Raw genomic sequence first — 27,867 nt, 5'->3', positions numbered from 1 at the left:
GACACTTTATGACTGTAGCCCATCAGTTAGGATGCCAGATGGATGATTCTAAGGGCTTGTGCCTGACCAGGGCCCTAAAAAACATAATAACCCCTTATATAACACAGAAAGGCTTATTTCACATTACGTATTACACATCACTCAGTAACTACAGGGACTTCTGTACACACTGGTGGGGCTGTTCTTTAGTAATAGAAGTTTGTAATAACACTTTTGTCTTTTGTCAGATTTGTGGGGCCCAAAATTAAAATTTTTCCAAATAGTCCTTTTGCCACTAACTGTAATTTAGGCATCAATAAATTAAATAAATCAAAAGTGTGCATGACTTGAATTGATGAGAACTCTGGGGCCCAGTGTAACATCTTTTCATGGAGCTCAAAAGCCCTGGCAGCATTTTCTAGGCTTTTTTGATCTTCACCCTGGTCATTTCTTTGCTCTGCCTTAAGGAAAGTCCCTGCATGAGAACAGTAAAGGGAAATTTTTCCCTCGTTGATGTCATCTAACCCTAGCAGATTTCCAACTTTAGGCAATCAACCACCTGAAGCAGCCTAAAGGTAAATGTGGCGTTGCTCAATCTGACCATTGCGTCACAGAGGATTAACAGGAAACGGTAGGCTGCTGAGTTCTTGCACTTAGGCTGCTCAGCTAAAAAGGTAAAGGTGCACGTATTTGTCATTGTACACTGTACAGTGAAATGTGTCCTCCACATTTAACCCATCTGTGGTAGTGAACACACACACACACACACACACACACACACACACACACACACACACACACTAGTGAACTAGGGGCGGTGAGTACACACACACTCAGAGCGGTGGGCAGCCAACTCCAGCGCCCGGGGAACAGAGAGGGTAAAGGGCCTTGCTCAAGGCCCAACAGCGGCCCAACCCTGTTATCAACAAGCCCGGCGCTCTAACCGCTGAGCCACCACTGCCCCACTGATATCATCTTCTGCAGAATGTCAGGACATAAACATGTTCTAAATCTGCAGGCTAATGCATCACTGCAACACTAGGCCCGAGCTAGCCACACAAACGGCCTGCGTGATCCCCAACCCACTAACATTACACTCATAGTGTGATTTCATGCTAGTTTAGTGAAACTAATGTTAAGTATTTTATTGTCAAATTCATTAAAAAGCAAAACTACAAAATTACATCACACATGGCTAGTCAATTGCTAGCTATAGCTAGCACTAGGAAGTACAGCTGGAAAGAGTGTTTCTCTACAGAACTTTGATAGCAAATCATTTTGTCGTGGCTAAAACCAGCTAAAACTGGTCTTGAGCTGGATATTTCAGCAGTGTCTGTTTAAATGAACCTCAGCAGCACCTTTATATTTAGGAGTGTAGGGACGAGCCCGTTTGACAAGAGCCGACTTGTGATGGCCGGAGCATCTTGGTCCTGCACAGTGTTTCTGGTATGCAGGGGTCAGTACCCAACAAAGGTGCTTTGAAGAAGGACAACCCGTGAGCCGGCGACAGGCTCATGGATGCCCCACTTTTCAACTCACAAATTACACCTTTCATCTTACTGCTGCTAATGTCTTGGAGACAGATTCCACAGGACACCTTCAAAGGTCTTGTGGAGTTCATGTCTCGAAGAGCCAGCGCTGTTTTGGCTGACACAGTATCAGTCAGGAGGTTTTAATGATATGGCTGTGAAGCTAAAAATGATTATTTATTTCTCTATTAAATCTATAAATGTCTGGTTGATCTGTTTGTACACTTAGCTCTTAACCTCAAGATTACCCACTCAATCCAGAGGAGCCCACGGTGATGTACGTGTCTCAGACCCTTTAAAAGATGTGTGAAGTTTCTTACAGCACTTTGTCCTTCACTTTAACTCAAGTCAAGTCCCCAAATGTGACATATACTGAACATTCTGGATGCGTCACAGGACAGCTTGTGAATGTGTGTACATGTGACCTCATTTAAACAAAGGTTGGTGTGCTTGGTTAGTGCGAGAGACAAAACCAGCTTACTGAAAAAGTGACATTTTGCCTCTAAAGGTCTGTTTTAACACATTTAACCATATTAATCATATCATATCATACATATCCAGTTCTGACCCATTTCTAGAACCAAATGATGAAATAAAAAGGAATGTTACATCAAGATTTTAAGCTTAAATGATTGACAGAACTCGTCATAAAAACCTGCCTATCATATATATATATATTTTAAGTGTTATTATTTTTGGCACATTATATTTTTCAGTTCACTCGACTTGGATCAGATCCCATTTTAGGACAAATGAATGCAGAAAAGCATACAATTCTAAAGGGTTCATATGAAGTGTCAGTATAGGCTATACTGCAGCTTGTTAGCTTCCGCTGTTGGTGACCACCATACCTGCATTCTGAACAAAGCACACTGTTTTTTTTCTGGTGACAGGATAAGCCACCCCCTACTGACCTCTAGATTGAACTGGGTATGGGTAACTGGGTAATATATACAAAACTGGGTCTGGGCTCTAATGGGTAAAAAAAGGATCATGGATGCCTCCACTACCCATGTTACAATAACAACTGGTTGTAAAGTATTGTGGCCTAATACAGACAAGGCTTCCTAATGCAATTATATTCCACAGAATACTGTAATTATGTTCATCAAAGGGTTCATTCACTACATTCACTTTCCCTGGAGGAAGTTGCATATCTGTACATTTCATACACCTGTACACCTGTTTCGAAGGCTAGAGTTGAAAAACTGCAAAGAAATAGAGTACAGGTATGTTCCCTGACTAAAGGAACTGAAGATGTACCAATGGTGGTACCAACCAAGTGATAATGTGACAGCCTGGTGCCTTTTTTATTTCTAAGAGTGTATTGTAAGCATCACATAATAATGAAAAACATTACTGAATGCTTATCATGACCATGTGAATTCCTCTGAACACCTGCTGAATCTCATTTAGAGCGTCTGGAGTTATTGAGGACTGCATGCAGTGAAAAATTCTGTGATTTGTTGGAAGATCCTTAGAGTTTTGTGTGAAGCTCTGATTTAAAATTACGGCATGGCTATTTCATATCTGTCTTATAAAAACCTTTGAAGAACAATTAATTTTACATTCATTTTGAAAACTGTTTTGTGAACCATACGTGATGAATGGACCAATAGAAATGGTCCAAAATTGGTTCCAAAATCATAGAGAACCAAAAACATGGTTCTTTATAGAACCAGAAGTGGCCCCCCTGCTGAAAAGTGTATATGAAAGCAGCATAGGTTATGTTTTAGTTCGAGTCTGTTGCTTTAGTTGGTCTACAAAATGAATAATCTGACCAGGCTAGATGACCAGTATGACCAAGCTTGGCCATGGATATTGACCAGCCTCACCAAGCTGGACAATTCATATCAAACACATACTAAAGCAGCATAGGTTATGTTTTAGTTCGAGTCTGTTGCTTTAGTTGGTCTACAAAATGAATAATCTGACCAGGCTAGATGACCAGTATGACCAAGCTTGGCCATGGATATTGACCAGCCTCACCAAGCTGGACAATTCATATCAAACACATACTATGCTGGTCAAAAGCTGGTTTACCAGCATAGGTTGTGTTTCTGTCTGGGTGACCAGACAGCTTACACCATCTTAAACCAGCTAAGATACCAGCATAGAGGACATAGCAGGTGGGGGGGGACATCACGATTTGGGCCTGCTTTGCTGCATGAGGGCCTGGTCAGCTTACAATCATAGAGTGGAAGATGAATTCCCAAGTGTATCAAACAATTCTACAGGATAATGTGAGAGTGTCTGTACGTCAGCTGAAACTCGAAAAGTTGGGTAATGCAACAGGACAATGACCCAAAACACAGGAGCAAATCCACAGACAAGAATGGCTTATGAAAAACAAATCTGTCTATTGAAGTGGCCAAGTCAGAGCTCAGATCTCAACCCTATAGAAATGCTATGGACTGACTTGAAGAGAGCTGTACACATGAGATGTCCAAAGAACATTACAGAGCTAAAGCAGTTCTGCCAGGAAGAATGCATCTGGTTGAGGTCAGGTTGCCAAGGGGGAATTAACCAGCTGTTAATTCCATGGGTTCACTCATTTTTTTTCCACTTTGAATGTTGAATGAGTGTGTTTAATAAACACCTGCAAGATCATATATTGTTTTGTGTTATTATTTTAGGCACATTATATTTGGATGAGGATCAGATCCCATTTTATGACAAATTAATGCAGAAAAGCATACAATTCTAAAGGGTTCACATTAAAAGTCAGTGTAGGCTATATTGCAGCCTGTTAGCTTCCGCTGTTGGTGACCACCATACCTGCATTCTAAACAAAGCACGCTGTTTTTTTCTGGTGACCGGATAAGCCACCCCCTACTGCTGCTTCCTGTATGAGATTGTCTCACACCTCGCTTTTAGAAAACTATCATGCAGTGATTATGTAACCAAGTCAGTTTCTGAGACCCTGACACCTGGCAGACAAATGTGCACTGTTCATTGAGTAACAAGCAAACTGATTAGCGTACAACAAGTAGACAGCCATTCTGTTTCCTTTGGTAAATGTTGTCTTTTACAAGAGCACCATTCATATGTCGTGCATGCGAGACAAAGTTTCCTGTGTGAATTTAAGCCCTATAGCCACAGGATGCTGTCGATGACCTCAGAAGTGGAGGGCAGGAAGCTAGCAAAAGCTTTCACTTTTTATGTCATTTATCTTTGGCGTAGCTGAAAATGAGAAGGTGGTCTAAAAATGGTCTTGATATTCATTCTGCTTCTGTTTGAGAAGGGTAAGCCACACTTCATATGCATTATATCATTGCTGTCACATCTAAACGTCAATTCTTTGGACTGGTTGTTTTTTGCTGTTGTTTTGTTTGTATTTCATGCTGAATGGACCAACAGATGTAGCCCAAAATGACAAAAAAATGGCATCCCTGCAGTTCTTTCAGCAAATGCATCAAATGCTTTGGTGTTGACGTATATTTCTTTGGTTCGCAGTGAAACAACACAAAAATGCTGAAAAAAAAACAAGAGGTCATTTTGATATCATTCCACTAAGAACTCCGGAAATGGACTAGACTAAACTTTTGGCACCCCTTAACGTAATATTTGGTAGAACACCCTTTGGAAACTGAACTGAAATCAATGGCTTTCTGTAACCATGAATTTGAAGGATGCCATCTCCCAGCGGCCTATTGGAGATTTCTCCACAGGTGTTCTATAGAATTTAGACATTGAATCATTGCTGGCCACTTCAGAACTCTCCAGCACTTTGTCTTAAGCCATTTCTGAGTACTTTGTGAAGTATGCTTTGGGTCATTGTTCTGCTGGAAGACCCATGACCTTGAACACTAGGCCCTACACTGCATTTCAATATTCTTTAATAGTCTTCAGATTTTATAATGCCATGCACACAGTCAAGGCGTCCAGTTCTAGAAGAAGCAAAACAACCTCAAACATCTCTGAACCTCCACCATGTTTGACTGTAGGGGCTGTGTTCTTTTCTTTGTAGGCCTCGTTTTTGTTTTCTGTAAATGTGTGTATTTTTTCTCGGTGACTGTGGCTTTCTCAGGTAGGTTCTCTGGTGTCTACATCACCAGTGGAGTCCCCTTCGGTCTCCTACCATAGCATCCCATTTCCTTCAGATGGTGATGGATCTTGTGTGTGCAGGACAACTTGACTTTGTTTGAAAGTTGATTGTCGCAGTCTTCCATCAATTTTTCTCTTCCGCCCACATCCAGGGAGGTTAGCTACAGTGTTATGGGCTGTACACCTCTGACAGGAACACCAAGATCTCTGGAGATGGACTTGTAGCCTTGAGATTGTCCATACTTTCCCATAATGTTTGAGGCACTGGGAGGTGAACTCAGAAGTGTGTTGAACAGGTTGGACATAACTCCGCTTGGAGAAGCATCACATTAAAATCCATAAAATCCAATAATTTGTTGGAATTAAAAAAAGGTCCCAACGATTTTGCATTTGCATTGAATTTGTAACTGCAACGGATTCCTGGGAGATTCTGGGTGCATTTTCTGAAAGTGCAGGGGTGCCAATATTTTTGACCTCTACTATTAGGGTTTTGGTAAAACCCGTTTATATCTTGATGCTATATTGATGACTGCATATTACATCATATTACATCTGGTTGTTTGCTTGTGCTCAGTTGCAGGAGATAATGTTCTCACTGGCCCTAAAGTAGTGAAGCAGTGCGCTGGCCGAACCGTCCACGTCACCTGTCGGTACCATTCGTTTTATCGGGACAATGTCAAATACTGGTGCAAGGGCTACTATTTTAATTTCTGCACCACCCTCATACGAACTGATCAATCAGCGCCTGGCAATGGGCCGCTGGACATAGCTGACCATAAAAAGGAAGGTTTTTTCACCGTACGCATGAGGGGCGCCAAACCAGGAGATAACGGATGGTACTGGTGCGCGATCGAAAGAGTCAGCCGGCACGTGTCCATCTCCATGGAGCTGTCGGTCTCTTCTGGTGAGTCAGCTTTAACAGGAATCTGTAAAAAGTCAAAAGAAAAGATGAGCTGTAGATGAGTCTACGGTGACTGCATGGAGATATGAAGATTTTAAGGGGCCCTATAATGAGAAAACTGTATTCATCTTAGCATAGTTAATAATATGTGTTCAGTACATTAAGGTGCAAAACCGTGAACTTTAAACACCAAAAAGGCTTAAAAAAAGGCTAAAAGCTACAACAAACCAAGAAGGGCCTTCTGCGCATCCATGTTAGGGCATGACAGCGTACGGGCGCTAACTAGGTGCTAGGCGAAAAGCTAACCTTACCAGACCGTACTACAATCACTTTAGCTAGCCAACTTCACATAAAGAGGATAGCAACAGAAATCTGACATACACTATATGTCCAAATGTTTGTGGACACCCCTTGTAATGAATGCATAAAGATGCCTCCCCCCAGCACTGAGCTGTGGAGCAGTGGAACTGTGTTCTCTGGACTGATGGTGTACCATCCAATACTTTTGGGATTTAGGAGTTGTGGATGAGCGACGCAGCAATGCTTCCAAATCTAGTAGAAAGCCTTTTTCCCTGGACAGTAGAGACAGTTACTCCAACAAAAGCATGATAAGGTCTTTTTGGAAGAGGTGTCCCAATACTTTTGTCCACATAGTGTATGTGGTAAACGTAGATAAAAGTAAATCTTAATTGCAGTACATATATTTGATACATACTGCAGCATTAGAGTACGCCTATGATGCTCTGTGGCTGTCATAGTGTCAACCAGGCTGAGAGACTGAGGCTTGGGGTTGTTTCAGGATAAGGCTATCTGAGTTTAGAGACTCCACAGGTGAGAATCCTATGCTTAAATAAAAAGAGCTGTGTTCACAAGGCTTTTGCTGTTTAATTCCTTTGCGTTATTAAAAAGCAGTGCTCATTTATTTCCATGAACCACCAGTAAAAAGTAAACCAGGGCAAAATAACAGGGTGGTAAATAGGCTTAAAAAAAGTACTCAATAAAAACCTTCTTTGGCACCTTTTTTTGCATTTGTTTTTTAACAGTTTTGCATTTTTCTTACTTGTTATGATGTAAGCATTATATTTTATATAACACTAAAGGCAGTACTAACTATAGAGTTTGCATGAGTCTCAGATAACAATGGCCTATTATGGCCTAGGTATGTATACATCTTGAAAAAAAGCAAACTATGTTTTTTTATCCCCACACAAGAGGCCCAGCATTGCTCGGTGCCTGAGCCAACGACACAGTGCAATGTCAGAGAGACGACCACATTACCCCTGACAACCAGCCAAATAACAACTGCAAAGACCAGCAAAACAACATGGACGTCACAAGCAGCATCCAGTGTCACAGATTCAACATATGTAAAGCCTGAAAGCATGACAACGTACGTAAATGAAAAGCCGCAGGTTGGAATAGCTAATCAAATTCTGACGATATTTCTGAAAGCTTCTCATGTTCTCATTTTCAGAGAGGTTTTATTCCCTGAAAGTCCGGTCTACACAATCTGGAGTGTCATGCGGTGGATTCTCTTCGTAGGACTGTGTTCCTACCTCCTCTGCTTCACAATATACTTTGAACTGCGGCGTAGGAGAGACTGAGTCAGAGAAACTGTGGTTTTGGACTTCACTTTGATCTCCGTAGGGTGGGCGAAACTGCCCACCTGCAATTCTTTTTATTTATTTATGTATTTTTATCCATTTTCTCCCCTATTCTGATCGCCAAGTACCCAACCCATACATATTCTCCCCCTATCACATGCATTGCTCCCTACACTGGGAAGGTGAAGACCGGCACTTGCCTCCTCTGACACGAGGGAGCCACTGCCTCTTTTTCCGAACTACCGGCGATGCAACGCCACCAGGCAACCAATGCACTCGGAATAGTGACGCAATGGCCAGTGCCAGCCAGCACTGCACTGGATGTGTTGTATGAAAGGAGCGAAGGTTAGCATGCCCCCTGACAAGCAGTATCTCTGAATCTCAGCAGTTAGAGCAGCAGGCTATTGATGACAGGGTTGTGGGTTCGATACCCAGGCTCGGCAAGCTGCCACTGCTGGGCCCATCACCCTCCTTGCTCCCCGGGCGCCTGAGCAAACACTGTGTGTGTTTGATCACTAGTATGTATGTGTGTAGGTTCACTGCACGGGTGGGTTAAAAGCAGAGGCCAAATACCATGTGCCCAACACTAATGATTTATATGGTTGCCTTGTCTTGTATTGTGGGGAGAGAGTGTCATCAACTCAACCTGGAGAGAGCAAGGCCAATTATGCTCTCTCTGACACCAGCTGCTGATGGCTAGCTTCAAACTAGCGATCCTCTGGCCATAGTGACAGCATCTTATTCTGCTGGACCCCTCAGGGCCCTCTGCTAACCTGCACATCGTGACATGTAAAGCTACTGATGATCAGAACTACTGAGCATTTTTCTGTTTAAAAATGTCATGGTCTGATAAGACAAATATCGAGTTCTCATACAATGACTGGATGATATGATTGGTGGAGTAAAGGCGAGGGATTAAACCTAAACTGTACCAACTGTTAGGCATGGTGGTGGAATTATGAAGGAGGTGAACTACCTCAGAATTGGGTGGTCCAACAGGACAATGACCCCAAACACACATCAAAGGTGGTTGTGGAATGAATAAAAGCTTTTACTATGGACTGTAAATATGTGGACTGTGCTTAAAAGTCTCTTCTGTGCCAGGGAACCAATACAGTTAACTAAACTCCAATTCTGCCAAGAAGAGTGGTCAAACATCCAGACACAGACTTCCAAAAGCATCTGGTCAAGGTGTAACTTGCTAATAGACAATATTAATTGTGCTGTATGTATATTTTTGAGTCTGTATGTATAATTTTGATACTGTGTTGATTCAGAAAACCTCCAATAAATTGAAACAAATAAACTGTTCACCAGACTCTTGATTCTTTCTATTAAAGATGCTGTATAAGATTTTGGAGAACAACTGTTGATATTTGAACTCAACAGCAAAACAAACACACCCCCTCCCTTCAACGCTCCTTCAGAAGCTCCACCTCCCAAAATTTATGCATATACTTTGCCAAGGTAATGAGACTGGGCTTGTGGACCAAAAGACAGCAAACACAAACACGGCACCCATAACACACTGGCGAGGGTTATTTGTTTATGTTGTTTCTACAAAATGACAGTGACTGACAAAGGTTTGCATCAGCTAAGCCAGGAAGGAAGGTTGCTACCTTAATGATAGCACATCGGTAAGGCCACCGGCCTTGTCCAACATCGCTACCTTGGTGGTAGTACACCGGCCACCGGCCTTGTCCAACATAGGTGCCTTGGTGATAGTACACCGGCCACCGGCCTTGTCCAACATAGGTGCCTTGGTGGCAGTATACCGCCACTGGCCTTATCCAACATCGCCACCTTGGTGGTAGTACACCGGCCACCGGCCTTATCCAACATTGGTACCTTGGTGATAGTACACCGGCCACCGGCCATGTCCAACATCGCTACCTTAGTGGTAGTAAACCAGCCACCGGCCATGTCCAACATCGCTACCTTAGTGGTAGTAAACCAGCCACCGGCCTTGTCCAACATCGCTACCTTGGTGGTAGTACACCGGCCACCGGCCTTGTCCAACATAGGTACCTTGGTGGCAGTATACCGCCACCGGCCTTATCCAACATCGCTACCTTGGTGGTAGTACACCGGCCACCGGCCTTGTCTAACATAGGTACCTTGGTGATAGTACACCGGCCACTGGCCTTGTCCAACATCGCTACCTTGGTGATAGTACGCCGGTCACCGGCCTTGCCGGCTATTGGAAGGAAGGTTCCCACCTTAATGGTAGCACATCAGTATCCAACATCGCTACCTTGATGGTAGTAAACCGGTCACCGGCCTTGTCCAACATCACTACCTTGGTGGTAGTACACCGGCCACCAGCCTTATCCAACATCGCTACCTTGGTGGTAGTACACCGGCTATCGGCCTTATCCAACATCGCTACCTTGGTGGTAGTACACCGGCTATCGGCCTCGTCCAACATTGCTACCTTGGCGTTAAGCATCTAGCTCATCTTTTAAGATCTTTGTGGCAATAAACCCCTTAGCAAATGTTACATGTTTAAATACCATGCAATAACGTTAGAGAGAGCAATGTCATGGTAAGTAAATAGCTTTACCAAGGTTAGAGTTAGCAAAAATGAATTATTGATAAAATTAACCATAAAGTCAATGTTACAGAGCAACATTCTCATACCTTTTTACGGCTTTTAACATTTGGAGGTCTTTCCACTGTCCAAACGCTCATCCTAACCAAAGTTTACATGTCTTCACCCTTGCCAGATCTAAGAATTTGTTGTTTAGCTATTATTTGTCTTTTTTATATAGGCCATTTCTCTCAGCCAGACCAGACCAGAGAGATAGCGAACCCTGATTAAACACTTGTAGTGTCATAAAGATGAACTCTCAATATCTCAATATTGCCATGACATTCATGTCCATGATGAGTGTATGTAAACTTCTGACCACAACTGTAAGTATAGTACCCACATTTTTAGCACACCTACAGCACTAAACATCAGCAAGGTGGCGCTACATGGTAGGGGGTTCTAAAAAAAATAGCCACCAAGTGCAGCCCTTTTTTTTTTAGCTTATTGGCAATCAATTCTCAGCTCGGAGTTCTCATATTCCCATGTATCTCTACTGACTACAAGCCAAGGATGATGAAACTGGATCAGCATATGCGTATGTAATCAGGTTTAATTACTATAAGGCCTGTGCATAATCAAACCACTGTAGTTAGCAGAGTACAACAGTTATTCTAATGTAATAAATTGGATAATCAGGCACCTCATTATGGTACTTATTTATTTACTGTTTTTTCCCCCCCAACCCTGGAACAGTGCTCAGACAATCTGATTCCGCACAGCCGTGTGACATACTGAAGCAAATGCCAACATCCTGGAGTGTGTAAACGGACACTGTCTCACCTTAAAGGATCAATTAATTAGCTCATTCATAATTAACCAGTATCGATCTCCGTCTACACAGCAGCAGGGAAAAAACCCACCTCAAGAGGCCTTGTACATCGCTCGCTAAACTTGTTGTGCACTGTTCTAAACCCATCAAAGGAAACTGGAGGAACTTCTTACCTCCATTTTCACATCATTACTGACTGCTTCCACTGAAAGTGGGAAACAGATTTGAAATGCATTTGAAAGAACTTCTCCTGCTTTGTACCTCTGGCATGGCAATGGGGGCTTGGTTCCTAGGCCACTTCACTTGGAAGTTCTCAGATGCCAGGGAAAATGATGCAAACTATTGTCAAGCATCAAAGGTACAGAGTTCCTGAATCTTCATGCTGTTTTCCCCACCTTACGTAAATAAAAGAGACTCTGGATGCCATCACCACAAAGCTGTTCACACACCCCTGTCCCACAAGTTAACACTTAATGAAATGTCTGTGATAGGAAGGAATAAGCACGGCCCAGCTAACATGTCCATGTGAGACCTATATGGGTCGCCCAACTGGGAACCAGAAAGTTTTGTCCTCAGGTTCCACATTGGCCCCACATGTGATTGCCCACCAGGGTCAGTGGTGGGACCAGGAATGTCCCAATGTCCCAAAATTTAGCCATGTCACTCCACTGCTGCGTTCTCTCCACTGGCTTCCTGTAGCTGCCTGCATCAGATTTAAAACCCTGACGCTGGCCTACAAAGCCAAGAACGGACCAGCCCCTCCGTATCTGATGGCAATGGTCAAAAGCCGATCCGCACCAAGAGCCCTTCGAGCTTCAAGTACGGCTCGGCTCGACCCCCCATCCCTCAAAATCCGCAGAAGACAAGCGTCCAGGCTTTTTTCTGTCCTGGCACCAAAGTGGTGGAACGAGCTGCCCCTGGGTGTCCGAACGGCCGAGTCGCTCGCTGTCTTCAAACGCAGACTGAAGACCCACCTCTTCAGAGAGTACTTGGACGAATAGTTCTATGGTCGCCTTATTGTATTGTGTTTAGTAATGTCTAAGCTTGGAGGTATCTTTTGTATTATTAGTCTATTCTAACTAGCTGAGGCTTTTCTTGGGTAAATAGCAAAGCACTTTGTAAGTCGCTCTGGATAAGAGCGTCTGCTAAATGCCGTAAATGTAAATGTAAATGTAAATGTAAATGGGAGATTAAGGTGGCCTGTCACAAACCCACCTGGAACCCACCTAGCCCATTTTCCACCCAGATGAGCCCCACATGAACATGTTGGCTGGGGAAACAGCACCCTTTCTCACCCTGATCAGTACAGCAGGTTTAACACTTTACTGCCAAGTGCATTATAGCTGAGACCTCTGCAGCATCATTGTGATAATCAAACAATAAATCATCTTAAGTAACTAATAAATAATATATTAGTACTATTATGAAATAAATAAAGCAAACAAACTGAATCACATCAATCTGAGAGGGGGGCATGTTTTTACTTTTATAATATTTTAAATGCAAGATTTAACTATTTTGTGTTCTGCTATGGCCACAACTTCCTGTCATATTGAAAAACAATTTTATTTAATTCTTAAAAACAAATTTGGTCAGAAGGTTAAATAAACCCATTTTAAATAATAAACTAATTTTCCATTATTTGATGGTTCAGGCTTTAAAGGATTCATTACTCCTCTCCAGTACATAAATTCTACATAAACACTTTACTTCTACATTTATTCTCATCTGTCTTTGTTTACAGCAGCTAGCTGACGTTTACTTCACCTTGAGTTCACATCTCTCCCTTTCTTTCTTTCCTCTAGCTGCAATCTGCTGAGCCTGCCTTTCGGTCCTTAGGTTTCCAGCTTTCCAAGCCTGATGCATTTCATTTTTTGCCCGCCACAGTACATTTTTAAAAGTAGACCTGGGTGGTGGTACTGGGTGGAACAGGGTGGGATAATTATAAAGAGGTGATTTGTGATGTAGCAGTTCTGAAGCCCCGACAGGGTTTGTGAGCTGGTAGTCACTCCAGATACCTAAATATATGTGCACAAGCACTGATACCAATTTAATACCAATTCTGGAAACCTGGAAACAAAGCACACAATCTGTAGACATTTAAAACTAGAGCTGTGAAAGGTAGCGCTGTGGTTAATTAATACCATGGCAAACTGTGAGCAGTTATAGTAACTTGGCAGTTAAGCACTTTATGTTGTAGTAACACTCTCCAGTGTTTTCACTATTCTATGCCAATGCTGTGTGTGTAAATATGGTTGGTTAATGAGTGTTTTTGTCCTTTATAGACTCTGAACCCCCTTAAAATGGTAACGACCACCCCATTTGTAGTCCTACTATAGCTACTAGCTGTTTTAGAGGCGTCACTGCTAGGTTGATTGGTCCACTACCTAAAACCAACCACTGATAAAGGCCTTGAAGACAGCTAACACAAACTGAGCATCAACAGCGGGGCCCTATAGCTTTGAGGTAGAGGTTTCAAGCGGCCCGATCAACATTATGGTCTTTGATTCGTCTCAAATAAATGAGTAGAGGGACATGAGAGCTGAAAATGAATTGTCTTGGTGAAACCTCACAATGATGAACTGCTCCCCTGGTTGCGATAACAGCGTATGCTCTTTTTCTCCATGCTGAGTGCAAATGTATTGATCTCAACAAGCAATCGCCAAAGCTATCTTCGGGTTCGGTTTTCACGCTCCCCTGATGAGCGCTAGAAAAGTGCTCTCCGAGAGATTGTTCTCTGATAAACAACAAACATTTTTTGATTATTTCAAGCCCTCTAGCAGCCTTTCGGCACCGCAGGACTATTTGAAGAACGCGATCATGAGAGGGCTTGAGAGGGATCCGTGACGCTCAGGTTTCCTGCGACAAAATAAGCTCCTTTTTGATAACAAGCATACAGGAGCGCAAAGCAAAAGTTCTGTATGAGAAAAAGCAATAAAACTGTCTGTAATTGCACTCCTATACACAGTGGCATGCAAAAGTCTGGGCAACCCATACCAAAGTTACTGTTACTGTGAATAGTTAAGGAATCTCATCAGTCCACGGGACTTGTTCCTTTGAAACCTTTTGACGCTGAGTTTTAGGGTGAGGATGCAGGACAGGTTTTCTTCTGATGACTTTTCTATCAAGTCATATTTGCGCAGGTGTCGCTGCACAGTAGAACGGTTCACCACCACTTCAGCGTCGCTTAAATCTATGGTTCTCTCGGAAAGCTGAGAGGATCATCGGAGTCTCTCTTCCCTCCATCATGGACATTTACACTGCCCGCTGCATCTGCAAAGCAACCAGCATTGTGGATGACTCCACCCACCCTTCACACCGACTGTTCTCCCTCCTGCCATCAGGAAGAAGGTACCGCAGCATCCGGTCCAACACAACCAGACTGTGCAATAGCTTCTTCCCCCAAGCCATCAGACTTCTCAACTCCAGAGACTGAACTGATGGTTTTTTTCTGTTCCATGCACACAGACACACACACACACACACTTGTGTCCTGTATGCACTGTGTCTATGTTGCACCACGGTCCTGGAGGAACTGGAGGTAGTTTCGTTTCACTGTGTACTCTGTATGTAGCTGAAATGACAATAAAAACCCACCCACTTGACTTGGTCTTGCAGAAGGGCGTCATTAGATCTTACATACTGGGGCAAGGGCCTTGGACAGGCCAAGCACATCCACTACAGGCACTACATTTCCCATAATACCAAAAGTTTTCTCCAAACGTTTTAGTGTGAGTAATGGACATTTGTAAATATTCCATGCAACAGACAAGGTAATGATAGCTTATAGCTATATGTTTTGGTTAGGCCACTTAAAACCCTACGACCAACCAAAAATATAGATTAGACCACTAAAGCAAAGGCATTAAATAAAGTAGCATCAGTTATGTTAGCATGGGCTTCATTTATGCTAGCTAGTAAAAGAGGCATTGATAAAACAAGCTTGCAAAATGAGCTTTGTAAAATCGCCAAAACAACAGTAATATTATTAAATATTATTAGGCACGCAAAAGGGGGAACAAGCTGTACCCCTCTTAAGTCTGTATGTGTCCCAGTACAACAAATAGTCTAGAAACTCCTCTGGTCTTCACCTCCACCTTTCCAGCCATTGGCCAGCCATTATTCACTATACACAGTAACAGAAATGTTGACCAGGGCTGGCCAAACACTTGCCTGCCACTGTAAATGACCTATAAAATCAGTGCACCTCATAAAACACTTAGTGGCTGGAAATACAAGGATTTGAGCAGAGAACTTTATCCAAATATATCTGATCAAGGCCTAATCAGTTTACCTAATCAGAATGCTGAGGTTGGTCTCAGAAAAACCATTAGACTTACCATTAGTTTCTCACTACATTTCAGCTTCAGAAAAACAGACAGAGGTAGATGTAGTTTCGTGATTGTACTCAAATAACTAATTGTTCAATTGTGCAGCTTTCCAACATATGTTCCTTTAGTGGCAATAAACTGATTAGCATGTGTAAATGATCAAATGATATGTTTTAATACTGATACCAAGACGACGTGATTTAAATATGCCAGGTTTAAGGGTCCAGGGGTTAGATTTAGATTCACTTGGACTAAAATGCAACAATGTACCTAACAAAGACCCAACTACAAGTATAAACACTCCCTAAGAGAAAAGACAGGAACAGACTATTAGTATTAAATAAGTTCACAATTTTAGATAATAACTAGGAGTATAGCTCACTGTTAAAGGTCCAAGAGATGGGAGCAGCTGAAGACTAGTTTAGCTTTGCTGTCAAAGAGAACCTGATGTTTTGGCTCTTGATTTTAGCTCGGTCTCAGTCTTCACTTGGACTCCGCCGCTAGGTCTCGACCTTCACGATTTTAACTTGTGATAAGTCTCGGACTTGAAAAAGGTGGTCTTGATTACAGCCCTAGAGGAGGACTTCTCTCCTCAGTGGACTTATAATCCTTCACATTGAGTCTCTAATACTTTTGATGTTTTTCCCAATGTTGTTATCTCGGTGCAGCTCCTGCACTGCTTTGCTGTTGCTCACTTTGGAGCTTCACTTTATTTTAGACCTCAGGAAAGATCCCAAAATGAGAAGAATAGTGAAAATGGTCGGGTTTAATGCTAATATATGCTTGAGGTACTAAGAGGTTCTGAGGATCTGCAGTTTTACAGGGAACTTAAGAAGTTTTTGAAACTGATACTTTTTTCAAACTTTCAGCTGCACACACAGCTGCTATAATCTCCATAGGAAAGGACTGTTCATAGAATGGGATGCTTTGGGGGGGCCGTACATGAGGCTACATTAGCTAGCACGTCCTTGAATTTTGGAAATTATGTGCTATGCCTACTTTGCCTAATAAACTGTCTAGACAAATCTGTGTACATGAGAGAGAGAGTGATGAGGGAGGAGTAAAAGAAGGAGAGTTAGTCATGAGATTGAATCCATATTTCAGCATAATTAAAGTGAGCCCAACAGTAGCGATGCTGCATGTACATCGCTAAAAAAAACCCCACCAATACGTCACTAGGCTCTGTAAAGAGAGAGACCTATGGGAGGAAGATGGGGCCAAACTTGGCAAAGTTAATTATTTTGTGTTAAAAACAAGGTTAACGTGTTAAAGTTAACATTCGCAGCACTAATATGGGGCTGAATGCAATCAAATCCTCACAACATATGTTGCAATATCTAGTGCGAAGCCTTCTCAGAAGAGTAGTGGTTGCCACTGCAGAAAAGATGGGACAAGATAATCCTCTTGACTTCAGAAAATGCCGCCTTTATCTGATACTGGCTTAGGTACGACTTCTTTTTACAGGGAATGTCAACTGAAGTGTAGCCGAAGTGTCGGCTTTCCGGGCCGATATAAATGTCCTACGACTGTACTATACACAGTTCTTCCTACTCGGAAAGTGATCCCGAATGCCGACAGAACCTAAGAAATCTTCCTCTAATTAGCAGACCGTCTCAGTCGCTTCACGAAAACCTGTCGAGGAGCTACAGCGGGAGAAGACGAATGAATCAGCCAGCTCTCCTCCTTCGTTTAATATCTTCATCTGGAGCCCATCGCACACGGCGGTGGTCCTGCAGCTCAAGAAATTACCACCCGTGTAACAAGATAACAGCTCTTTCGTATGTGCCAGGCTGCTTGGGGAATCTGCACAAAGTAATAGTAGTCTGCGTCGGGCCTGCAGAGAGCTGGGAACACGTTCCCTTTCATAGCCCAGGCTTGCTTGGGGGGCCACAGAGAGAATCAAAGCTGCTTCAACGTCTATTTAGAGCTAAAAAAGCTTTACCTACACATTCCTGAAAGATAGTTGACCCAGCATGACTTCATGCCAAGCCTATTTTTTGCTTTTGTGCCTTGGTTGGTTTTAATGTTCTTCAAACTGTTTTTAAGGCGGTTCAATGGGCTTCTTAATTTCTCAAATTCCACGTCCTATAAACAGAAGAAGGGACTGGTAGTTCATTAGCTGGGTTGCCCTGATACACTGTCCAAAACCAGGCCAGAATAAACCAGTTTAGAGCATTTGAGATGTTTGAATTTCATGATGAATGGACCGAGGGCTCGGACTGGCTCACAGGTCTAATGTGCTTTCACCGTGGCCTGGGGGTCACGAATTTGAATCCCTTCAGCAAAACTCTGGGCGCTCTCTCTCCCCTTATTGCTCTTGAGCTGTTGTTGGCTGGCACACATGTCTTCTAACTGGTGCAGTGGAGCTTTTGACCCGGCGCTTTCCTCGGAGTGTCGCATCGGTGACTGGTTCCGAATCCATGCTGGCCTTGGCTCAGGAGATTTACTGATGGCAAAGCGGTATGGCTCGGGATTCAAACTCATGCTAACACCCTCGGACACCTCAGACATGGGGGTCTGATACCAGCTCTGGTCAAACACCACTGCGATACCCACTGTTTTTGTCAGATCCTAAAGAGTATCAAAGAGTTCAAAGTCAATTTCTTATTAAAAAGTATATGAAAGTATATGGCACGGTCTGGCTGTCCTCCTAGTGGGAACATAATTAGATCTATTCTGGGCAGTGGTCTGACGGTAATGCTATGGCCAAGGGAAGATTCCAGAGCGTTCCTCGGTTTAAAACCAACCAAACCCAAAAAGCAACCGTCTCCCACACCATCTGCCAGAGAAAAACGTAGATAATCTCACATCCTCCGTTATCCTTCGTCCCAGCATCTCCAGGGCCACCTCATCCACTAGATATTTGTTCCAACCATTAAAGCGCACCATCTGATGCAATCTATTAGGACGAGCTAATTAGGTAGAGTAAACGCTTTGTTGAAAAGAATCCCCATGCTGGAGAAGCTCAGAGAGACAAAAGGAGGAACGTCTAGGAACGGCTGAGGGGCCCGTGGCGATACAGTACAGGATCCCACGCCCAGATGGACGCACTGAAATGTTACGAAAGGCTAGCCCCAGGGAACAAAGAAATATGCCTTATTATAGCAGGCTAGCTAAGCCTGAACCCACCGATGACTCATTCCTCATTCCTCATCTCAAAGTTCTACTTATCATAAAAAAGGAGGAGAAGTTTGTAAGACTTGCTGGCGATCGTGCCTGAACAGAAAATATAGCTGCACTAAGAACTGAGTCATGGAAACGAAAAATTACAGGAATTGTCTCAAGGCCTTGATGCACTGCAAAGGGTGCAACGCCACTTTCGAGCACTTGGGGGCAGCAGTGATTCGGCCAGGGTTTTCAGTCTTGATTGAGTACAATCTGGCCTCACTGTTTTTTTTTTTGTTTTTTGTTGAGGAGGCCATTATAACTTGGCAGCTCAGTGTCTCAGTTTAGCGTTTGCTGTCCTCGTTCCTATTCCTAACAAATCACTCTCAGTGTTGCTAATGACCTGCCTCCAAAGTTCTCGCTTTTAAAACTTATTAGACTTCCAGACCACTGGCTTATAAGCACAGTCCCCCGGGCCCTGCTTTATAAACCTATTGTGCAGACTATAGCTACAGAGAGTCAGCCAGGAGATTCTGACTTAAGCAAAATGTCCACTAGCTTCAATATGGTAGCTTAACCCCATTGTAAGTTCATGTGCTCGATATATTGACTGACAGGGCTGGCTGACAGCTCGCGCTCCACACTCTCGCTCTCTCATATGCGCTCTCCCTCTTGTTCTCCTGCCTTTGCGGAACTTATAACTGGAGCTAAACGTTGCAGTGCTACAATCTGCCACTCTTCTAAACTCTTATAAAAACTTACATGAATTTCCCTCTTACACAAACTACTTGATCATACAAGACATTTCTGGTGTCCAGCGTTTTGCTCCAGGCCCACACTGAAGCTAACAACACTTAGGGGCAGTGGTGGCTCAGCGGTTAGAGCGCCGGGATATCGATAACAGGGTTGTGGGTTCGATTCCCGGGCTCGGCAAGCTGCCACTGTTGGGTCCTTGAGCAAGGCCCTTTACCCTCTCTGCTCCCTGGGCGCTGGAGTTGGCTGCCCACCGCTCTGGGTGTGTGTGTGTGTACTCACTGCCCCTAACACACGTGTGTGTGTGTGAGTGTGTGTTCACTACCAGATGGGTTAAATGCGGAGGACACATGTACACATCGCTGTACAGTGACAAATACAAGGGACAGAAGCTTCGCATCAGCAACTAACTAGCTAGCCTCCCTATATTACCCCACACTTGCCTCAAACCACTTTCAATTCTTAAGTAATGGATAGTAGACTTGCTTGTATGGCAACTCTGTTAGCGAAGGATGTGATAATACAGCATATTGTATCAAACTGTAGCAGTTAGACCCCAACAGTGTCCGTCCCAAATATCGGGCACTTCCCCGTAGTGCACATTTCCGCCCTAGATGCGATGTTTGTCTGATGGTTCTCAGATGTGATTTTTTGCAAGAATACAGTTCGAATGCCTGTCTAAGTCGGGCGCTTACATTTTTTGAATTTCATCCAAGCGATTGGCAAAGAACACAAACGTGGAAATGCGCACTTTGCACACATAACATTAGCTTTATGCTAATTAGCATTAGGCCAGAGGGCTATAAGCACAGCTCCTGTTCCAAATATTGTGCTTTAATTTATATGTTAAATTCACAAGTAAACAAGTAAAAATAAAAGAAAAACATATTTCTGTTTTATCTGTAATTAAACTGCATGGAATTATGGACAGACTTATGAACTTTGATTCAGATTTTTGATTAATTCTGTAAATTCAATAGATTTTGACTTTACTGTGCTGAACATTGCTGTTCTGCTGTCCCTTTTCACTAATAATATTGTTTTTGCATCTAGACATTTGTATGAATTTGAGTTGGGGCATTAATGGACTATTATTTATTAATTTTTATTTATGAATGTATTTATTAGCAACACATTTTTAGTTCTGAATCCCTTCTAAGCACAGTCAGCTACTATAAGTTGCGCCCATTGCTGACACACATGTGCACTGTGCATTGCCAATAGAATAGGACTCTCTGGAGCAGATAAACATGAACCTATTCGCATCATGCCTAATTCCAGGCGTGGGCTAGAGGGGTATAAAGCCCCCAGCATTGAGCTGTGGAGCTGTGGAGCTGTGGAATAACTGTCTTCTCTGAAATGATGGATGGTGCTCCATCTAATACTTTTGGGATGAGTTGTGGAGTTGGGGATGAGGTGGGGTGGTGATCATCATCCAACTTCCTGACCTCACTATCACTGTTGTCGCTGAATGCAGTCAAATCCTCACAGCAATGCTGCTCCAAAATCTAGTAGACAGCCTTCTTCTCTTGACAGTAGACACAGTTACTCAACAAACAAAAAGCTGAATGAGCAGGTGTCCCAATACTTTTGTCCATTTAGTCTCTGTGTTGCACTGTTCTAGTCTTGAACTACTCCTTGCATCTCAATCCACAGCAAAATCTAATAAGAATTTTAATAAAAAGCCTTTCCTTTATTAATAAAAGCATTTTTCAATATGGGCAACAGCAAATCTTCAAACAGTCATGTTTTCCCATCCTCCTGGGGTCATGTGATCCCCACAAACCTCAAATATAAATACACACACACACACACACACTCCTCATTTCTCCCAGTCTCCCTACACTATCTCCTCAGAACCCAAACCCTCTCTCAACTCAAGTCAGGGTTATTTTTGGATGTGACCTCCGTAGCAAACAGAACAGAACGGCGGCCCTCTGGGGCGAGGGGGCGGCCGGCGGCGGCAGGGGGGGTGGGGGTGTATAGATTGGTGGATAGCAGGGGTGGGGGGTGCTGTGTAAACGCCTTTTACACAAGATCCCCGGCTTGATATTCAGCTCTCATCTTCTCCCGTGGCGTCGAGAAGCAGCAGCCCACAGCAGTTGAGTAATGAACCTTTCCGCCGGAGCCAGACCCGTTTCTACAGCTGGAGAAACGTCCGTATGGATTTTTTTTCCACACACACACACACACACACACACACACAGGCGCATTAGCTTCGCCTCCTCCAAATGAGAAATTTCCCGTCTCCTATAAAGAGAGTTACAAAGGCGAGCTTAGAGGGTGCAATAATGCCCAGATATGCAGCCTGTAATAAGTGACAGCTTTATGACAAGGGATTTAAATTATATATGACAGACAACCCCTCTCCCTCCCCATCAACCCTCACCCCTCCCCACCTCAACTCACCCCACCTCCCTAACAAAAGCAGTGTGTATACCAACACAGCAGCGAGGGGCTTTGCTGAGTAATTTGGCGCTCGTGTCGCAGTAGGACTGCGCCTTCAGGGCCCTGGAATTGTGACCGTGCACATTTACTACAAACACTACATTACCCATAATGCTGGAGTATCCTTCACTCAAAGGATGTCAGTGTTCTTAAAGTCAGGCTGTATGGCAACTGCTCTCAATGCAGAGCTAATTACCCTCATTGCTCCAGGTGGGTCCTATGTAAGGCCCAGGCACCATAGGGCATATCAGGTCATCGTGTTCTAGCATGTCCAGAACATTAGACAAAATCCAGCTCCATGAAAGACACCAATCGATAAGAATTATCAATAGAAAATCACTGGCGGTGTAAGCCCATATGGACATTTCTGCCATTTATCATCACACACACACACACACACACACACACACACACACACACACACACACACACACACACACAGCTGTAGAGAAGTACTGCCAATACAATAGGACTTTCTGGAGCAGATGAACATGAACATGAGCCTATTAGCACCATGCCAGGCGTGGGCTAGAGGGGCATAAACCCTCCAGCATTGATGGTTAGTGCTCCATCCAATACTTTTTGGATGAGTAGTGGACTTGAAGGTGTTCAGTGGCATGAAGTGGGGTGGTGATCATCACCCAACATCACCTGCACGCTCATGTGCTGAACGCAATCAAATCAAATCCTCACAGCAACCCTTCTTCTAAATCTAATAGAAACTCTTCCCTGGACAGTAGAGACAGTTACTCCAACAGATACACTTTTTAATACCCTTGATTTCAGAAGAAATAATAAGTGACCAATGGACTGTGCGCTATCACAATGACCAGAGGGTCCTGTCATCAACAGCCAGAGCCTGAGAGTGCACATTGGCCTTGCTCTCTCCAGGTGGGTAGATGGCTTGCTGTCTCTCCCCACATCATTTCAGTGCAGAGCTCTGGAGGGCCGCAGAGGTGGCGTCCGGATGCGCATGTGTTGTAGAAGGCAGGTGTCAGCCCTCACCCTCACAGTGTCGGGAGCAGTACATGTGACAGGGTGAGAGGACGAACGAGTGGGTTGGGTAATTGTGGAAATCTAAACTTAGGGAGGAAAATTGGGTACATTAAATTAATAAATGAATAAAAAATACTTACTACATAACAGTGCACACAGCTGATATTTGAACTTAGAACAGGGGTGGGCAATTCCGGTTCTGGAGGGCCGGATTCCTGCTCAACTCACCATGTTAATTGGCAGGTTTCGTCAGCCTGTTAGAGCAGAGAAATCTGCAAACTGTGCTGGACTCACCCCTGCTGCGTTAGAATGTTGGGGTCAGTTTGTGTGGTCAGTCCGGTTGGTGTACTCTGGCCTATAATAATGGCGGGATTATTGTAGAGTTGCTTAACTATGTGCCAAACTCAAGAAGTTATCAAATGCCTTTCATTTCTGTATGCACAATTCCGTCTACTCGCTCACACAAGCCAGTGCCAGTTCTCTGGAAGAGAGGCAAGAAAGCAGTGCATGAATGAGATAAGAATAATGAAAGAGGAGGAGATGGGCTTGGCGAGGAGTGCATGCAGGCAACTGAACAGCGCTGACTTAGTATTGGAGAAGCTGAGTGCCCTTTGGCGTCCCACTAATAGCATTACCTCTGCCAATTCACTTTTCAGGACCCAGACACTCAAGATGTTCCCGTGAAGTCTCACACCTGAGCAGAGGGTTGTGTTTTTTTTTTTTGTTGCTGTTATTAAAAGTGCTATTTTTTTTTCTCGAGAAGCCTCATTTACACTCCAGTTCTGTTAGAAGTGTCCTCGATTAGAGCCTTGCTCGGTTAGAAGAGCTTCACTCAGACCTGGGAGAAAAGCCAGAGTGGATGAGATGACCGAGGGAAGGCGGCATTGACTTTCAGAGAGACACCACTTCAGCCTCTCAGCTGTGTTCTTTTTAAGCTACAGCTCTATTGTGCAAGGTAGGCCCACGTCCGTTGCAATCTGTCCACAATGGCCCTTTGTGGCCAAAGGTGAATGAAGCAATTGCTTTTGAGAGTGTTCTTTGGCGTAACCGTGACCGAGTCAGGTCATTTTGGCACTACCTGTCTAATTCGGAGGATCTCTGAGGATCCTTTCCGTCTTGGATTCCCTTCTACGTCAAATTAAAAGCTCTGTTTTAAGACGAACACATGGGACATCTAGGAACCATCAGCTCTAGTAGGCACCTATTGCATTTAGGGTGTTTGCACCCAATTTTTGGGGTGGGGGGGGTTATTAGAACTAGTTTGCTCTTAGGCTGAAAAATTTATCGCGCAATTGTGAACGTCCTTCTACGCAAAGCGCTTTATGGAGTCATGGCATTTCACCGTGTAGAACCACCTGCAAACAAGGAGACGTCCTCGTAGAAGACGGATTTTGGCCGTGCAGGCGATATGTCAAAGCAGTCAAGCAACCCCACATGCAGCACCGGAAGCGTCCCCGCCTGCAGCAGGCCACATCGAAGTCCACTAGAAGCGAACCCCACCCAGCTATCAGTTCTCTGGTCCAGTCCAGGGCTTCAAAACAGCTTTCAAACTTGACCAAACTGACCGAACTCTCAGAGCAAGCGCTCCCGGGTCCAGACAAACTGGAAAACACTACTAAGGAACCGCCCTAAGCGTGCCTTGCTCTGGCAATTTGGGTCTAAAAGCATGGCAAAATGGTGTCCCCCCATTTGTCATGCCCATTAGAAGCTCTGAAATTGCCAGGGAATTACATAATACTGATAGAAGTCTCGCAAGCCTGACAACAATGTATATCACCCAGTCTCATGCAGAAGAAGTTAATTGTGTATTCATGAAGAAAACAGGTTCAGTAGCAGGCAATTATAATCATAAGTGAAAAGACCATTTTATTCGGTCTGATCTCAAATTGCTTCCCAGGGTCTGTAAAGCAAACGCCTGTTCCCAAAGCAGAGGCTGGTCATGTGGTGTCCGATTGTGACAGCTGGACGACTCATTACATGTGGCCAGAGCAACATGCCGGCGCTGACCCATTGCTTTGTAGTGTCAGTGATGGACCTTGAGGGTAATCATGGTCATGATCTTGATGTTGGATTAGCCATACTATTATGTGGTGCAAGTCATGTGATATTGGATCAAATAACAATACAATCAAGGAAAACGGAAAAATGCTGCTTGCTTTAGTATTCCACCATCTCAGATTAGTACTCGATAGAAGCCACTTCTGAAGCATTAACAGCTTGGCTAGGTTTCTACCAGCTTCCAGGTGATTTTTTACAAAGCCGGTTCTCGCAAGTTGGTTGAATGGTGCTTGTAGGCCGTAACTTTCAAACAGTGCCACAGGTTCTCAATTGGACCAAGGTCTGGATTTTGACTTGGCCACTGTAGGACATTTGCTTTGTCATTGTTCATTAACCACCCCAAAGATGTTTGGACTTCTGCTTGGGATAGTTTTCCAAAGCTTTACTTCTTTAATAAACTGCAGCAGCAGGTTTGACCAATTTTACAAGTTGCCCAACCCCCACTGAGACCCCCCCACAACATGATGCTGCCACCCTAGCCTGGGCTCAAGAGGGAATCGTACATATGTGACTTAAAGACCATTTAAGGATTCGTACAACGTGTACTAAATATAGACAGACCCTCGTAAATCTGCATGAATGCCATCACTGACAAATTACTGAGATTTCATCCAGCTTTTGTTTGCCCAGCAATAAGTGCGACTGCAAAGGGTTGAAGTTTATGGTGGTAGCTCATTAGTCCTGCCCACACAGACCCACCTTCATTTGTATTGTACAGTGCGTATGTAGTACCCCCCTCCACCCCCAACCCCATCCCTGTACCCAGTCGCTCTTTATCTACTTTTCATTTTTATTCATATTTTCTTTTCTGACAAGTCTGGGAACTGAACTTGTTCAACTTAATCATGTAATGGAAATGGTCAGGAGAAATACATTCCAATCTCCTGCAGCATGGCTGGCCATACACACATTGTTAGTCATGTTGTTTGTGATGCAAGATGGTGCAAGAAAAGAGGTTTTTCAGATGCAGGAACTGTTATAAACTGTAGCTTTTGCTGTGCTGGTTTACAACATTGCTGAAGCTGAAATAACAAAGATGTGAAATATGGGGTGGTTAACACCATAGCCCCTTAAGCAGCCTATGGCCCACCGGTGGGCCGAAAGTCTTATTACCAACTTGTATTACTAGGAAATAGCCCCACCAGATTGTACTGAGGAATACACCTTAGTGTGTAATAAGCCTTTCTGCATTAAAGGGTTAAAGCAGAATGGTTTAGTACACACTAAGGTGTATTACAGAGATTTCTGTATGAACTGGTGGGGCTATTCTTTGGTAAGAGAAGTTTGTAATAACACTTTCGGCCCACCGGCTGACCATAGGCTGCTTAAGGGGTTATTCAAGTTGTTTAATAGTATAATAATGTAAGTAGTCAAGACTAAGTTTGCTGTACAAGTACATGAGTTTTTTCTTGCATCATATCAGAGATAGGAGTTGCATCAGGTGCCCTACAACTGCTCTAATGCTAAAGCGTATGAAGTTTCATTGGGTTTTACTAGCTGTAAATAATAATTAGTGCCTGTCTGAGTTTTGTTGCTTGTCTGGAACTAATATTCCTGCTAAAAACATCCAGATTTAATTGTGAGGTTTTTGAATTCTGTAGTGTAATCTGCTCCTTTTATGTAGAATGCATTTCTTCCAAGAACTTTCCAAGCTTCTTCCAAGCGACAAGCTGAAGAAGTCCAAAAATGGATCGACGTGAAGCTTTTTTTCTTCTAAAAGCGGAGCTGTCTCTGTCTCGCGTGGATTCTGCCTGCCTTCCCCCTGACAGCTGAAATAATGGGAAAGGGTACTTCTCCTGGATGCGTGTTGTGTTCCATCAGTTATGTCCAAGAAATGCTGCAGGTTGAAGCTTAACTGCCAATCTGAGGCCAGCTAACACATTGTTAACACTGGTTTGGACATTAAAACATGTGCCAGGAAGAAGCCAGACGATGCCTTAACATTTGGATCTGGATTTCTCAGTGAGTTCAGTTTTCAAGGAGTTGGCTTTAGAAATTGACTGAAAATATTAAAAATATCCTAAAAAATGTTAATGATGTGTGACTTGATTATTAACCAGGGTCAAATTTAAATAAAGTAATATTTAAATGTTAAATGAAAAAACTATCAAGTAAACACACAATTCCTTTAAACGATCATTCCATATATTGAGGATAAACATTTAATCAAAACCTAGATCACTCATGTAAAAAAAAGTAATTACCCCTAAATCAAACTAAATCAACCAGTTAACCAAAATGAATTGACAACTGGCTCAATTTCACTAGCCACACCCATGTAAGATGTATTGTGTGAAGCAGGATATAAGGTCCCAAAAAGCAGCAAATGATGCCGCATTTAAATTATATATTTAAATACAAATGTGAAATAGTTAAATTCACACCACATGGTGGTTGCAGTGTGATGGTCTGGAGCTGCTTTGCTTCTGCAAGTCCTAAATGACTTGTCATAATCGAAGGAACCATGAAATCTGCTCTCTTTCAGAAAATCCTATAAGAGAACGTCCCCCCCAATCAGTTTGTGACCAAAAAGCTCAAGTGCAGTTGGGTTATGCAGCAGGACAATGATCCAAAGCACACAAGTGGTGCAAAAGAAACATAACTAAGGTTGTGGAGTGGCCAAGTCATTGGCCATTGAGATGCTGTGGTAAGGCCTTAAATGGGCATTTCATGCTCAAAAACCTTTCAATTTAGGGAAATTAAAACAACTGTGCCAAGAAGAGTTAGCAATGATTCCTCCACAGTGATGTAGAA

The 27,867-nt window shown here is 43.4% G+C and overlaps 1 protein-coding gene and 1 non-coding gene across 2 annotated transcripts; both read left to right on the top strand.

The window, feature by feature from the left end:
• Nucleotides 1-4,677: 4,677 nt before the first annotated feature.
• Nucleotides 4,678-9,339, top strand: LOC140560731 (CMRF35-like molecule 7). The gene is made up of 4 exons (XM_072685248.1): nucleotides 4,678-4,753; nucleotides 6,130-6,459; nucleotides 7,669-7,846; nucleotides 7,931-9,339. The coding sequence occupies exons 1-4, from the start codon at nucleotides 4,717-4,719 to the stop codon at nucleotides 8,058-8,060; spliced, it is 675 nt and encodes a 224-aa protein (XP_072541349.1). The 5' UTR covers nucleotides 4,678-4,716; the 3' UTR covers nucleotides 8,061-9,339.
• LOC140561515 (U6atac minor spliceosomal RNA) lies at nucleotides 8,384-8,429 on the top strand. Its single transcript, XR_011980071.1, has one exon. It is a non-coding gene; the product is annotated as a U6atac minor spliceosomal RNA (small nuclear RNA).
• Nucleotides 9,340-27,867: the final 18,528 nt, after the last annotated feature.

Source organism: Salminus brasiliensis, chromosome 8 (genome assembly GCF_030463535.1).
Source record: "Salminus brasiliensis chromosome 8, fSalBra1.hap2, whole genome shotgun sequence".
Classification (NCBI taxonomy): Eukaryota; Metazoa; Chordata; class Actinopteri; order Characiformes; family Bryconidae; genus Salminus; species Salminus brasiliensis.
The sequence above is the reverse complement of the archived record's forward strand: the minus strand, read 5'-3'. Positions and strand labels throughout refer to the sequence as shown.

Bases quoted from the DNA above. Each gene is read 5' to 3' on its own strand.
- LOC140560731 (XM_072685248.1), top strand. From the start codon at position 4,717: ATGGTCTTGATATTCATTCTGCTTCTGTTTGAGAAGG. The intron at 6,460-7,668 runs GTGAGTCAGCTT...TCCCCACACAAG, and splicing joins GGAGCTGTCGGTCTCTTCTG to AGGCCCAGCATTGCTCGGTG. The intron at 7,847-7,930 runs GTACGTAAATGA...TCTCATTTTCAG, and splicing joins AAGCCTGAAAGCATGACAAC to AGAGGTTTTATTCCCTGAAA.